The 14,646-nt window shown below is 50.4% G+C and overlaps 2 protein-coding genes across 2 annotated transcripts; one reads left to right on the forward strand and one right to left on the reverse strand.

Annotated features, from left to right (window-relative positions):
• Positions 1-389: 389 nt before the first annotated feature.
• Positions 390-3,693, forward strand: LOC125513958 (transmembrane protein 208 homolog). Its single transcript, XM_048679194.1, has 5 exons — positions 390-562; positions 1,140-1,339; positions 1,765-1,849; positions 3,190-3,258; positions 3,348-3,693. Exons 1-5 carry the CDS (start codon positions 479-481, stop codon positions 3,438-3,440), a joined length of 531 nt encoding a protein of 176 aa, XP_048535151.1. The 5' UTR covers positions 390-478; the 3' UTR covers positions 3,441-3,693.
• Positions 3,694-3,915: 222 nt separating this feature from the next.
• On the reverse strand, positions 3,916-5,914 carry LOC125513957 (purine-uracil permease NCS1-like). The gene has a single exon (XM_048679193.1). The coding sequence runs from the start codon at positions 5,829-5,831 to the stop codon at positions 4,209-4,211; it is 1,623 nt and encodes a 540-aa protein (XP_048535150.1). The 5' UTR covers positions 5,832-5,914; the 3' UTR covers positions 3,916-4,208.
• Between the last annotated feature and the right edge of the window lie 8,732 nt (positions 5,915-14,646).

The raw sequence follows: 14,646 nt of genomic DNA on the forward strand, positions 1-14,646 counted from the left end.
GGCTTCTTGCAGCCCCCATAAATATCGGCAGCCCAAGGTATCTACGCCCTTGTGATTCCGGTGAGACCCCCAAAATCTGAAGGACCTCGGCTTTCCTCACTGCACTTGTGCCTTTGCTGAACGTAACTGCAGACTTGTTCTTGTTTATCATCTGTCCGGACTGTCCCTCGTATAATGCCAAGATTGCTTGCAGTTTGTGAGCCCCTTGTGTGGTTGCAGATAGTAGCCTATTGACAGCTGCAACATTTGATTTTGATCCGATTGGCCACATCTTGGGGAAAAACTATACTTTTCTCTACTGTATATGGTACCGGGCCGAAAAGCCCAGATGGATCCAAGCCCAGTTAGAGTCAGCCCAGTTCCCTAGTATTATTGTTGTTATTATCGAAGACTGACTCGACAGAGAAACTACACACCGGAAGAGAGAAACCCCAACGACGACGAGGGAGAGAAGGGAAGGATCTCGTGCAGCTCGGCCATGGCGAACCAGGGATCCAAGAAGATTGTGGAGAGGAACAGGAAGCGCATGGATCTCCTCTGGCGCATAATCCTCGTGTCCAACGTGAGCGGCCCCCCTTCGATTCTCCCTTCCGCCCCCCTCAGATCCGTGGATTACTTGGGACTTTCGTAGATCGTTGCTGCTCGATACTTTGTATTTGACGGAGTTCGACTGATTTTGAGCTTGCCGTAGTGATTCCGCTGAAGCCTACTTAGGACCAGATTAGCTCATCTGTCCTGGAGCAATCGTCTGTATTGTGTAGTCTGCACTCTGGAGTAGTAGTCCGTCTCCATTCCGTCTCTTTTCCGAAAGCGTAGAATTGATCCTTGCATGGCAGTATGGGGTGTTGGGAAGTAAAAATCCAGTAGGAGGGAGGAGCGCTCTGCTGAGAGATGGCTTAATTTTATTCAAGGATCTCCTGCGCTGCCTTGTTTAGTTTTGTTTAGGACTGCCGAGACTTTGTAGCCTCCTTCTGTGAATTGCATTTGTTGAACCACATGTAAGAGCTACTAGGTGGACTTCTGGATGTATGCCATCAACTAATCTAGTTATATAATTTTGCTGACCATCTGACAGATTTAGCCATTTTGAGTTCGAGGACTAGTTCATCTGTTCATGTGTAACTTTTGCTCCTTTGCAGGTTATTTACATAGTAGTGAGGATGGCTGTAATGTACTCTTCTTTCACCTGGAAGCATTGGATTGGCCTCGTGGTGACATCTGCTGCATACTTTCTTTCATACAAGCAACTCGCTAGTATGACAAAGCCCGAATATTCTGACGCGGACAATCGTGAACTTCTGAGTTCGGGTTATGACTTGGCCACCGGTGGGCTTTCCGAGTAAGGAACTGCATGATGGTGTAATTCTTAGCTTTGATCATTGTACTTGATGACAAATCACTGATTAGAGGATTACATAGTCTATGGCTCTCAGCTTCCTTAGAAATAATTTACAGTACCAACTTTAAATGTACATTGATAACTACTCCCTCCGTCCCACGATATAAGATCGTTTTTCAAGCCTCATATTATGGGACGGAGGGAGTAAAACATAAAGGGGCATACTAGTGAGTTTTGTTGAAAATTACTAGCATGGGCCATACTAACTACTAAATCATGAACATGTGAAAATTATAGTTGAAAAAAAAATGAGAAGTTGGGGAATTGCTATTTTCCACTGGAGGATTATGTGAACTTGTATATGTGGTGCTTCTTTTCTTTCTTATAACCCAGTTACAAACTGTTTGCTGCATCTTTACCTGCAGATATATAGAGGATGTGATATACATCACAGCATTTGTGCAGCTTACGTCCATTATTTCTGGAAAATTTTGGTGGACATATCTGGTGGTAAGATATGCACGACCTGGGACTTCATACTGTATTCTTGTTTACCATAGCAATTCATTGCTGTCCTGCTAAAATCACCCTAAGGTTCCTTTTTCTTAATAAAGAGCATATTAAATGTAAGGTACAAAAACCTGCTTATTGTGTAATCCCGACTCCAAAAGCAAGGTGCACACGCTTTTCGAGATTCAAGTTTGGCGTGAATTTAACCAATAAAATGTGGGTTATGTGTCATTATACCATTGAATTCGTATTTGAAAGAACTTTTCTAATGGCATAATTTTAGGTTACATGACATGTATATTATTGGTCTAATTGATGGTCAAAGTTAAATCTCGAAAAGTATGCACGCCCACTTTGTGGAGTTGGAGGGAGTAGTTATCTTACAAGATGGACCTTGGATGGAAATAATTTATCATTTTTGATCCTTTTTTTTGAACAGACGACAGCTATGTACTATTATTGTTGCGTATGACTTTAGCTTCAACTACTGTTTCATTCTTAGGATTGTTTTCTCAAGTTTGCAACTAGTGTTGCAATATATGGCAGCTGAACTGAAAGATTGTCACAACCAAGTCCAGTTAGAATTTGGTCCAACTGCAGCCCATTGTTGGCTGTATGCATGAGCACATATGCGATAATAGTCTCCATTGCTTAGTGAAGATAGAGCATCACCAATATATATTGCCAAGGTTTCAAGGGAACTAAACATGGATTAACTATTTCGCATGATTTCTGAATAATGCAAGTGGTTAGTTATGTAGTATGTGGCCGGCCCAAATAACAGGGCTGTCACAATGATCAATGTATATTACCATCACCTATCGGTACATGTTGCAAGTTTTGTTGTACATATATCTCGACACTTGCAGACAACTTACGTCTCTGGGTAAAGAAGGCTTTAGTGTTTCTTCACTAAATAGACATCTGACTAGTTACTTCTATTATTTGTGTTTTCACGCAATTTTCCCACTCCACAACATTTTGATTTTTTAAAATCATGGGCACACTTCATGCTATGATTTATATATACTTGAATTTTTGTGTGCAAAAAATATGCATCCTGTATGAAAAAAACAGCAGTGCAGTTTGAATAGACAATGCGGTAATGTGTTATCCAAATTGTACCACTTTGTTTTGAGTGGAATACATATGGGTCATATTTTTGCACCAAATTTGCAAGTGCTTTGTATAGCAACAGGGGAAAACTTTTTTGAGTGGAAAACCCATTTAGAATATAGTATCTACTCTGTTCTCAAGAGTCATAGACACTACCAAGAGGGTTCCCCAATATTGTCAACTACTGATTATATTGCTTATTATCTATACATTCCTATATGCAGATACCAGCTTTCGGTGGATACAAGATCTTTTTTCTGTTGAAGGGAACATTCTTCGGTGGTGGTTCAGAGGTAAAATAGACCATGTACCAATGTTAGCAATTGTTACCATTCAGGGTTATTTGGAAATGACACACAAGTATTGTACCTCCTGTTTTCAGGGTGAAGTCGAAGATGAGAAGTCTCGAAAGAAGAGGGAGAAAATGGAGAAAAAGGCATCTAGAGGGAAGATGGTCAAAACCAGGACCCGTTGATATGACACATACATACCCTGTGGAAGAGTAGGTTGGTTTCTCATATCATAGCTGTCCAAGTAGAGTGCAAGCTGTTGGTGAGTTTGCTAACATGGATGATATGATTCATGTATCATTTGATCCGACAGCTAGCACAAATGTCAACTAATCTTAAAGTTGTGATGAATACCAGCATTGGTATTTGTATATTTCCTGACCCTTCTGGTTATGTAAACCAACAATGAGGCATGGTAACCCAGACATCTTAGTGACACATTTGAGACTGATTTTTTTTCTCTTTTTCTTGGCTAGAGCATCTTGTCATTTTGTGGCTTCGAGCTTGTCTTTGTTACGAATTGCATATGTTGCCTTTGTAGTAGCTAGAAATTTCATTAGGAAGTGCTTCGCTTCCATTGCATAAAAAATGAGTGGAAATACAACTTCTAACTAAATCGAGGCCTGATTCTCAGAGATACATTGCAGGACAGATAAGAGTGATAATTCTGTTTAAATTTTCCTATTATAATTAACTACTCCCTCTGTTCACAAATATATTGGGTATTTCAATACGAACTACATACATCCGATTCGGAAAAAGTTAGAACATCTTATATTTGTGAATGGAGGGAATACTTTACAAGTTGCATGGAAGCTCTCCTCGGTTTAATTTTGCGCAAGAACTGTGAATGTGTTATACACGCCTTCTTTTCTTCAGCGTGCCATTCAGAAACCACTTTCAAAAGTATTTATTTCCAAATTCCAAAGGTTTTCTGCAAGCCCACTTTACTATCAACTGCTTTGGTATTTCACTTCACCGCCTCTCCGGCGACAGAGCAGGCAGTAGACGGTGCCGGCGACGAAAAAGCTCACGAACCAGGCATTGTTGTAGGCTGCGACGAGTGCACCGGAGACACTCGGCAGAACGCCAACCTTGTGAAGAAACCCCGGCACGATCGGGGCAACTCCGGCCGCCATCGCCACCATGGCGGCAACGTTGAAACCACCCTGGAAGTAGTAGGGGCTCTCCCTCTCCTCCGAGTAGAGCGCATCGACGTCCAAGGCGGTGCGCCTCACAATGTAGTGGTCGGCGAGGATGACCCCTCCGATGGGGCCCATGAGCGCCGAGTAGCCGAGCAGCCAGGTGTAGACGAAGCTCTCGCTGGAGCTGAGCAGCCGCCACGGCTGGCAGGCGATGCCGAGCAACGCGGTGATGAGCGCCCCCTGCGAGAACGTGAACCTCCGGGGGCTCATGCTGACGAACGCGTTCGCCGGCGCCACCACGTTGGCGGCGATGTTGGTCGTGATGGTCGCGAGGCTGATGCCGAAGATGGCGAGGACCGTCGTCGCTGGCCCGCCGATGCGCCCGAGGAGCTCGATTGGGTCGGAGATGATGTGGCCGAATATGGCCTCCGTGGAGGAGGTCACGGCGAGCCCCGCGAAGGTGAACATGCCCATGAACACCGGCAGCCCGGCCTGGCCGAGCACCTGGTCCGCTTGGCTGCGCGCGTACCGCGCGAAGTCCGGTATGTTGATGGCCACCGTGGCCCAGAAGCCGATGTTCGCCGTGAGCGCCGGGAAGAACACCTTCCAGAACTCGGCCCCTGTCAGTCTGGGAGGCAGCGAGAGGATGCGCCCGAAGCCGCCGGCGGACACGTATGCCCAGGTGAGCAGCGCGGAGGTGAGCACGATGAGCACCGGCGCCGAGTACCTCTCGAGCTTCCGGATGCCCTCCATGCCGTTCATGATGACGCCGAGCTGCGCGGCCCAGAAGGCCAGGAAGCACGCGAACTCGAGCGGCGCCGCGCCGAGGCCGGGCACCGGCGTGAGCAGCGGCTGGTACGTCTTGAGAGCTGACGGCAGGAGAAGGAACACGGCGCGGCCCCCGATCCAGGACTCGATGCCGAACCAGCCGCAGCCGACGAGGGCGCGGATGACGGCCGGGACGTGCGCCCCGCGCACGCCGAACGTGGCGCGCGCGAGCACCGGGAACGGCAGCCCGTGCGTGACTGCCGGCGCGGCCGTGAGGACGAGGCAGACGAGGACGACGAGGTTGGCGAAGGCGACCGTGGCGACGCCCTGGAGCGCGGACATGCCGAGGTCGACGAGGCTGCCGGCGAGGTAGTAGGACGGCACGCCGACCACGAGGCCGATCCAGAGGCTGGCCAGGTCCCAGGCCGTCATGGTGCGCTCCGAGTGCGGCGTCGGGGACAGGTCCGATTCGCTTCCCGAGAGCCTGGGTCTCGCCGGCAGCATCCGCGGGCGGGCGGCGAGCGTGAGGCTTGGTCCGCGAGGCGGTAGAAGAGGCGGCCGCGGCGGTGACGCCTGCTGGGAGCTCGTCGACACGAGGCGGTGGCGAAAATGGTTCGGCTGGCGCACGGCGAGAGCTCTGGACATCGCCATGGACACGGCCATGGTCGTCGGAGGGGGCAGGGGAAGGGGAAGGAGATGAGGGCAGGGAGAGCTCTTGACTTGTTGGAGCTTCGTTGGAGTATGAAACGATAGGGGGGATCTTGTTGCTTGGCGGGTTGCACCACGGGTGACTGTGCAGCCGGGCCCACCACCCTCGACAGCGAGATCAGATTCCGTTGGTGCTCGGCTGCCTTTGGATCCTCGCTGTCTGAGAGTGAGCTGAGCCGTCCGATGAGGGATGGACGGCAGTGGTTTGATCAGGTGCACAATATTAAACACTTTTTAGATGCAGTGGAGGAAGTGACCGGGAAGGTGACGCCCCGGGATCTCGATTGTTGGGAGGTAATTTGGTGTGATGGTGATTTGTTGGGTTGATGATTCTATAAGAAAGCCAGAACTCTGGCGCTCCGTCATCTACAACATGTTAGGGCCATGTGATGATATGCCAGTTTTAGTTTAGGAGCTGATCTCGTCCAAGCTGCCATCGACGCATAATTGGACTGGGCACTCAACTTGAGCATTGTTTATAGCGGAAGTAAAGTAGAGGTTATGACATGACCAAGGACTATGGGTGTATCATATAAGTCCATAACCAGTTAACCACGTTTCGTCGAAGTCGAATGATACAAACGAATGGTTAGCTTTTCCTTTGAATAAAACTGAATAATTAACCGTGACCACTGATGCCCATTCAAGAAAAAAAGTGACCACTGATGCGGTGAGAGAGAGTTTTCTTAGGCAGGAAAAACTTCTCCAACACGTAGGCCAATCAGTCAATCAGAGGTGATTGGTGTAGGAAAAAAAAGTCAATCAGAAGTGCTTTGGGGAAGGAAAAAGTATAGGAGAAGGTGCACCGGGCATTTGACGTACATTATTATTTAAGGGCTATTTTCTAAAAGCATCTCCAGCCGTTGGCCCTTCTGGGCGCCAAAAAAGAGCCACCTGCGGACGAGCCGGCGCTAGATTGGCCCATGGGGGCGATCTAGCTCCCAGCCACATCCCCAGGTGTCCCCCAAGTCGCAGCAAATTCAAACTTAGCCATTCATGCTCACAAAAAAAACACCATAAGTCCGGCGATCAGCGGCCCAGTTTGGCGATCATCACAGTTCGGCGATCAGATGAAAAGTTCATCGTACAAAAAAGGACGCGTGGGCAAGGCATCGCACGACGGGGAAGGCCTCTTGCGTCGGCGGAGTCGGCGTGCGCCGGCTTGGCGGTGTCGGAGCTGCTTCTGTGTTGGGCGGCGTCGGCGCGGTGTCTGTGCTGTTGGGCGTCATGGAGGCATAATCGCACGGGCTTGGTGGCGGTGTCGGCGTGGGCGTGGGAGTTGGCGGCGCCGTCGACAGCAGCTGGTTCAGGATGAGGCCGCGCTCCGCCAAGTACCACGCCTTGACCTGCTCGTCGTTGCTCTGGAGCATGTCCGCCCTGCCCAACAGGAAAGCCAGGTTGGTGTTCCTCTTCTTCGCGGCGATGTTGGTCCGGAGCAGGTCGAGTTTGACAGTGTTGTTCGTCATCAACGCCGACCACCGCGCCTCGGTCTTCTCTTCACGCAGGGCGGCCCGGGCCTGCGCGTCGACGAGGCAATGCTCAATGGACTCCTGCACCCGCGCCGTTGCCGAGTCGGCGTGTTTCCCCTTCTTGGCCCCTTTGTTGCCTTCGGGGTGCCCGTCGCCCACGCCCGGCGTCGGCGCGTCCGGCTTGTAGGTCTCCTTGGCTTTGGCGAGGGTGCGCCGGACATCCGCCCACTTGTCACACTTCTCGATCTGTTTGAAGACGTGGTGGTACTTGAAATCTTGGTCGCTGCTGTCCTGCCGAAACATGCCGAACATCCGCACCAGCTACGTCGAGGAACTTTCAGTGAGTGGCGCGCGCCCGGCGAAAAGAAAAGGGAGAGGCCGGCGTGCCATACCTGATCCTCGATGCTGGTGCCGCTCTCTGGGTGAGCCACGATCTCCTCGACGATTCCATGCCATTTGTTACACGCCGATTGGATGAGCCCCCAATGGTTCGCCATTGCCTTCGCCCCGCGCTGCATGTACACGTCTTTGAAGTAGGGGTCGATGAGTTTGCGCTCGTCGAACTCGGCCTTGATGCGGCCCCAATACGTCCCGATGCTCTGGTTTGTGCCGGTGATCGGGTCGAGGCAGATGACTTTCCACGCTTCGGCGAGGCACTCGTCCTCCTTGGACGCCCACTTGATGCGCGGCTCACTGGTCCTGGCCGCCCCCTTCTTCTTCTTCCGTTTCCTCGCCGGAGCAGGCGCCAAATCCTCCTCCTCCTCCTCTTGCTCCTCAGGCTCCGCCTCCTCGCCGTACTCGAGCTCGCCATCCATGTCGCCGTTGAGGTCCACTGTGTCGTCCTGGGTAGTAAACCCGGGGGACGCGGCGGCGGCGGCCAAGCCAGCCGTGATGATGTCGTCCATGTCGGCTTCTGTCGCGTCGGTGTCGCCGAGATGCGACGTGGAGGCTTGAGAGAAGGGCAGTGCGCCATGGCGGAGAGGGGGTGTCGGAGAGGGGGTCATCATCCCCACGCGAGTCGCCTCGGCTTGTTCGGCCGACCACTCTGCCTGCTCCGCCATCGCCGCAGTCGCGAGCCGCGCCGCGCTGTCCCAGGCCTTCTTGGCGTTGGCCCTGTTCCGCCGGTCGATGGTGACAGCCTCCTGGCGCTGAACTTCAGCCCTCCAGTCAGCGTTGGACATGCCCGGGGGCTTGGACGGCAGCGCCCTCGGCTTCCTCTGCTTCGGCTAGGCGACGGCGACAGTTGCACCCATCGCGGCGCGGGGGAACACGTACTTCTTTGGCGGCATGGTGGCCGGCTGGGAGGGGAGGAGGAGGAGAGTGGCGGGAGGAATGGAGAGAATGGGAGGGAAGTCGGGGGGAGCGGGAAGAAACGACGGGAAAAGGCCCTCCTCTCGCCGACGGAGCGGCCCCATGCCCCTTTTCATTTGTGCCGGCGCCCCCAGGCACCCCCGGCGCGTCGGGTTTGGCTCGGGTGCGTCGGCTATTATTTCGGCCCAACCCAGCGAAAAACTGACTCCTGGGGGCGTGACTGGGCCGATTTTCGCCCGCCGGCGCTAAAAATTCGTCTGGGAAGGGCCTGTTGGGGGCGCGGTTGGAGATGATCTAAGATACCAAGCTCCTAAAATTGGAGCATTCTGGTGGGTATGTGGGGTTGCTATACCGAAAAAGGTTTTCGCCCCATTATATATATAAAGCACCAATCAACAATCATCCAGTACAAACACACACCACCACAACACACGCACACATCCAGGACAGGATACATAGGCGCTGAGCGCAGCAACACCACCCCTAGCACTACCATCGCGAAGAGATGAAGCCACATATGACGAACCATGGGCTCCAAGGCGGCACCTTCAGAAAGGGAATGACACTGGAGCGCCGCCACTGCCCGATCCGAGGATCAGAGTTTCCCCTGGAGCCGCATGACGGGCAATGAGAGCCGCGAGGACGCCTTCAAGAAGGAAACGAGCTTCGCGCCGCCGCTCAGTCCGAAGAAAAACAGGTTTTCACCCCGGCCAACACTCACCACCACCCAACGCCACACCCCAGGCAGCACCAAGCCACAAACTCTACCCAAGAGCACCGTGCTACCACCACCAGGGCCGCCGCCCCGACATCTTGCCCTTGACACCGCCTGACTCGAGACCCGCCGCTACCCCAACCAAAGAGATGAGCGGAAATGTCCCACCTTTCGCACCCCTGGGCGACCCCCAGCGTCGAGACCCAATAGGTCGGTCATAATTGGCATCCATCAGTCCGTCCTGTAGCCCCGAGCGTGAGACGAGCTTGGTCCTTCAGTACCGTGAGGGGGGCAAGGTCAGTCCTGCTGCACCGTGTGCGAGAAGAGCTCGGTCCTGCTGCACCAGGCGTGTGACGAGCGATGGACCACGGCTGGGAGAGGGCCAACCCTTCGATGGAAGTAGTGACCGGACAATGAGGAGATGGGGCGAAGGTCGAAACGGTCTGAACGCGGACGAGCCGACGCCGGAGAAGCTGGCCGCTGCAGCAGTCAGAGCCGTTGAGCCTCCATGAAGCCGCCACGACACCGGGAGACCACCAGCAACGCCGGACCTCCCCGCGCTGCCGCCCACGGCCAAAGCAACGGCCACGCCCGGCCGTTGCCCACCCGCGTCGCCCGGCGAGCTCCAAGCGTCGGAGCCACCGGACACGCACCACCGATGCCACATGCCGGAGCGCCAGCCACCACCATAGAACATGCGCATCCACGCCCTGGCCAACACCACCGGAAGCCCCACCACGCCACCGGAGCAGCACAACCACCAGCGACACCACCACCACCTTAGCAGGGCCGCCAACCTTCCCCACCGCCACCAACCACCACCACCAACCAGATCTGGGTAGAGCCACCCAGATCCCCCGCCAGAGCAACCCGCCTCCCCGAAGCCCCACAAGCCAGCGTTGGAGGGGGAGGGAGGAGAGGGGGGCACTCCTGCAGGTCACCACGATGCTAGGGAGGGGGAGGGAGCCGGAGCAGAGGAGTGTTGGAAATATGCTCAAGAGGCAATAATAAAATAGTTATTATTATATTTCCTTGTTCATGATAATTGTCTATTGTTCATACTATAATTGTATTAACCGGAAACCGTAATACATGTGTGAATACATAGACCACAACATGTCCCTAGTGAGCCTCTAGTTGACTAGTTCGTTGATCAATAGATGGTTGTGGTTTCCTAACCATGGACATTGGAAGTTGTTGATAAAGGGACCACATCATTAGGAGAATGATGTGGTGAACAAGACCCAATCCTAAGCATAGCACAAGATCGTGTAGTTCGTTTGCTAGAGCTTTTCTAATGTTAAGTGTCATTTCCTTAGACCATGAGATTGTGCAACTCCCGGATACCGTAGGGGTGCTTTGGGTGTATCAAACGCCACAACGTAACTGGGTGACTATAAAGGTGCACTACAGGTATCTGCGAAGGTGTCTGTTGGGTTGACACGAATCGAGACTGGGATTTGTCACTCCGTATGACGGAGAGGTATCTTTGGGCCCACTCGGTAATGCATCCTCATAATGAGCTCAATGTGACTAAGGAGTTAGCCACGGGATCATGCGTTATGGAACGAGTAAAGAGACTTGCCGGTAACGAGATTGAACGAGGTGCTTAGGTGTTGTTCTTACTTGAACAAACCTCCTACTTATGATTAACCCTCCCGCAAGCATCCGCAACTACGAGAAAAGTATTAAGAATAAATTCTAACCATAGCATTAAACTTTTGGATCCAATCGGTCCCTTACGGAATAGCGCATAAACTGGGGTTTAAGCTTCTGTCACTCTCGCAGCCATCATCTAATTGCTACTCCACAATGCATTCCCTTAGGCCCAAACATGGTAAAGTGTCATGCAGTCGACGTTCACATGACACCACTAAGGGAATCACAACATACATACTATCAAAATATCGAACACATATCAAGTTCACATGATTACTTGCAACATGATTTCTCCCGTGACCTCAAGAACAAAAGTAACTACTCACAAATAATAATCATGCTCAAGATCAGAGGGGTATTAAATAGCATAATGGATCTGAACATATAATCTTCCATCAAATAAACCATATAGTAATCAACTACAAGATGTAATCAACACTACTAGTCACCCACGAGTACCAATCTATAGTTTCGATAACAAGATTGAACACAAGAGATGAACTAGGGTTTGAGAGTAGATGGTCATGTTGAATATGTTGATGGAGATTGCCCTCCCCAAGATGGGAGAGTTGTTGGTGATGATGATGACGATAATTTCCCCCTCCGGGAGGGAAGTTCCCCCAGCAGAATCGCTCCACCGGAGGGCAAAAGTTCTCCTGCCCAAGTACCGCCTCGAGGCGGCGGCGCTCCGTCCCGAAAGTCCTCTCCTTATTTTTTCTAGGTCAAAATGACCTATATACCAGAAGATGGGCACCGGAGGTGGGCCTGGGTGAGCACAACCCACCAGGGCGCGCTTGGGCTCCCTGGCACGCCCAGGTGGGTTGTGCCCACCTGGTGGGCCCCCTATGGTAGTTATTTGCTCCAATAATTCTTAAATATTCCATAAAAAATCTTCGTGAAGTTTCAGCTTGTTTGGAGTTGTGCAGAATAGGTAGCCTGACGTAGCTTTTCCAGGTCCAGATTTCCAGCCGCCGAAATTCTCCTTCTTGGTGTGTGCCATGCAAATTATAAGAGAAAAGGCATTAGAATTACTCCAAAAAGCATTATTATGGATAAAAACATCATAAATAACAGCAAGAAAACATGATGCAAAATGGACGTATTAACTCCCCCAAGCTTAGACCTCGCTTGTCCTCAAGCGAAAACCGAAATCAAAAAACATGTCCACATGTTTTGAGAGAGAGGTGTCGATAAAAACAAAATATGAACATAGAAGCATCATGTTGATTATTATAACAACAACAAAATTAAAGATAGGACTTTTACCATATACTTCTCATGAATAAGTAATAGTTCATCACACAATCGAAGTATAAAGCAAAAACTCTATTAGAAACTAACAAACTATGTTCTCAGTCAACTTTGCAACTACAATTCATCATCTTTTTAGGAAGGGTCACGTGTCAGAGCCTTTAGGCAAGTCCACATACTCAACCATCATATAGTCTTGTATGATTGCTAACACTCACCGCGTACACATGAGCAAAACATTTCAACCGGACACACAGAAAGAAACGAGCTTATGGTTTCGCCTCCTAACATACTCACCTCAAGGGTGATGTCAACAATAATAACTCATGCCACCCATATTCAACTGTACATATGTGCCTAGATCTTTCCTCACCACATGATGCTTGCCAAAGGAGAAAAATAAAAGGAATAGAGAGAAAAACTTTGACTCTTGCATAAAATTAAAAGATAGGCCCTTCGCAGAGAGAAGCAGAGGTTGCCATGCGCTTATTTGTTTGTAAGCTCAATCCCTTAGTGTAAAAGAACGTCATGTTACATTGCCCCTTGTGATAGCGACCTTTATTATGCAGTCTGTCGCTTTTATTCTTCACCATCACAAGTTCGTGCAATGCTCAATTTTCTCTTACACTAAATGATCTCACACTTTTAGAAGCAATTTTTATTGCATTTTTGCACTGATGACAACTTACTTGAGGGATCTTGCTCAATCCCTAGGTAGGTATGGTGGACTCTTGAAAATGGTATGTGGGTTTAAGGGTTTTTGGATGCACAAGTAGTATCTCTACTTAGTGTGGAATTTTTGGCTAGCAAAGATAGGGGGCAAGCACCACATGTTAAAGATCCATGACAATATGACTTCTATGTAAATATGAACAAGCATAAATCATTACGTTGTCTTCCTTGTCCAATGTCAACAATTTTGGCATATGATATTTTGATGAGGGCTCACAATCACAAAAGATTTCTAGGATAGTATACTTATGTGAATCTTCTCTTCCCTTATTAATTCTTTCATGAGTTGCATCATTGACTAATGCTATGTTTGTCAATCTCTAATAAAATTTTCTACTTATACTTTTCCTTATGTGGTGCCATCACCTACCACAGGATTAGTGTTGGGGAACGTAGTAATTTCAAAAAAATTCCTACGCACACGCAAGATCATGGTGATGCATAGCAACGAGAGGGGAGAGTATGTCCACGTACCCTCGTAGACCGAAAGCGGAAGCGTTAGCACAACGCGGTTGATGTAGTCGTACGTTTTCACGATCCGACCGATCAAGTACCGAACGCACGACACCTCCGAGTTCAGCACACGTTCAACTCGATGACGTCCCTCGAACTCCGATCCAGCCGAGCTTTGAGGGAGAGTTCCGTCAGCATGACGGCGTGGTGACAATGTTGATGTTCTACTGTCGCAGGGCTTTGCCTAAGCACTGCTACAATATTATCAAGGTGGACTATGGTGGAGAGGGGCACCGCACATGGTTAAAAGATCAAAGAGATAAATTGTTGTGTCTATGGGGTGCCCCTCTCCTCCGTATATAAAGGAGGGGAGGAGAGGGCCGGCCAAAGGGAGGAGTCCTACTCCCACCGGGAGTAGGACTCCTCCTTTTCCTATTTGGAGAGGGAGATGGAAGGAAGAGGAAGGAGGGAGGAAGGAAAGGGGGGCCCGGCCCCCCTCCCAATTCGGATTGGGCTTGGGGGGGGCCTCCCTTGCTCCTTTCTCCTCCTTTCCACTAAAGCCCATTAAGGCCCATATACCTCCCGGGGGGTTCCGATAACCTCCCGGTGCTCCGGTATTATTCCGATCTCACCCGGAACCATTCCGGTATCCAAATATAGTCGTCCAATATATCGATCTTTACACCTCGAACATTTTGAGACTCCTCGTCATGTCCATGATCACATCCGGGACTCCGAACTACCTTCGGTGCATAAAAAAACTATAAACTCATAATATAACCGTCATCGAACTTTAAGCGTGCGGACCCTACGGGTTCGAGAACTATGTAGACATGACCGAGACACGTCTCCGGTCAATAACCAATAACGGAACCTGGATGCTCATATTGGCTCCTACATATTCTACGAAGATCTTTATCGGTCAAACCGCATAACAACATACGTTTGTTCCCTTTGTCATCGGTATGTTACTTGCGCGAGATTCGATCGTCGGTATATCAATACCTAGTTCAATCTCGTTACCGGCAAGTCTCTTTACTCGTTCCGTAACACATCATCCCGCAACTAACTCATTAGTTGCAATGCTTGCAAGGCTTAAGTGATGTGTATTACCGAGTGGGCCCAGAGATACCTCTCCGACAATCGGAGTGACAAATCCTAATCTCGAAATACGCCAACC

Source organism: Triticum urartu, chromosome 6 (genome assembly GCF_003073215.2).
Source record: "Triticum urartu cultivar G1812 chromosome 6, Tu2.1, whole genome shotgun sequence".
NCBI classification, from domain to species: Eukaryota; Viridiplantae; Streptophyta; class Magnoliopsida; order Poales; family Poaceae; genus Triticum; species Triticum urartu.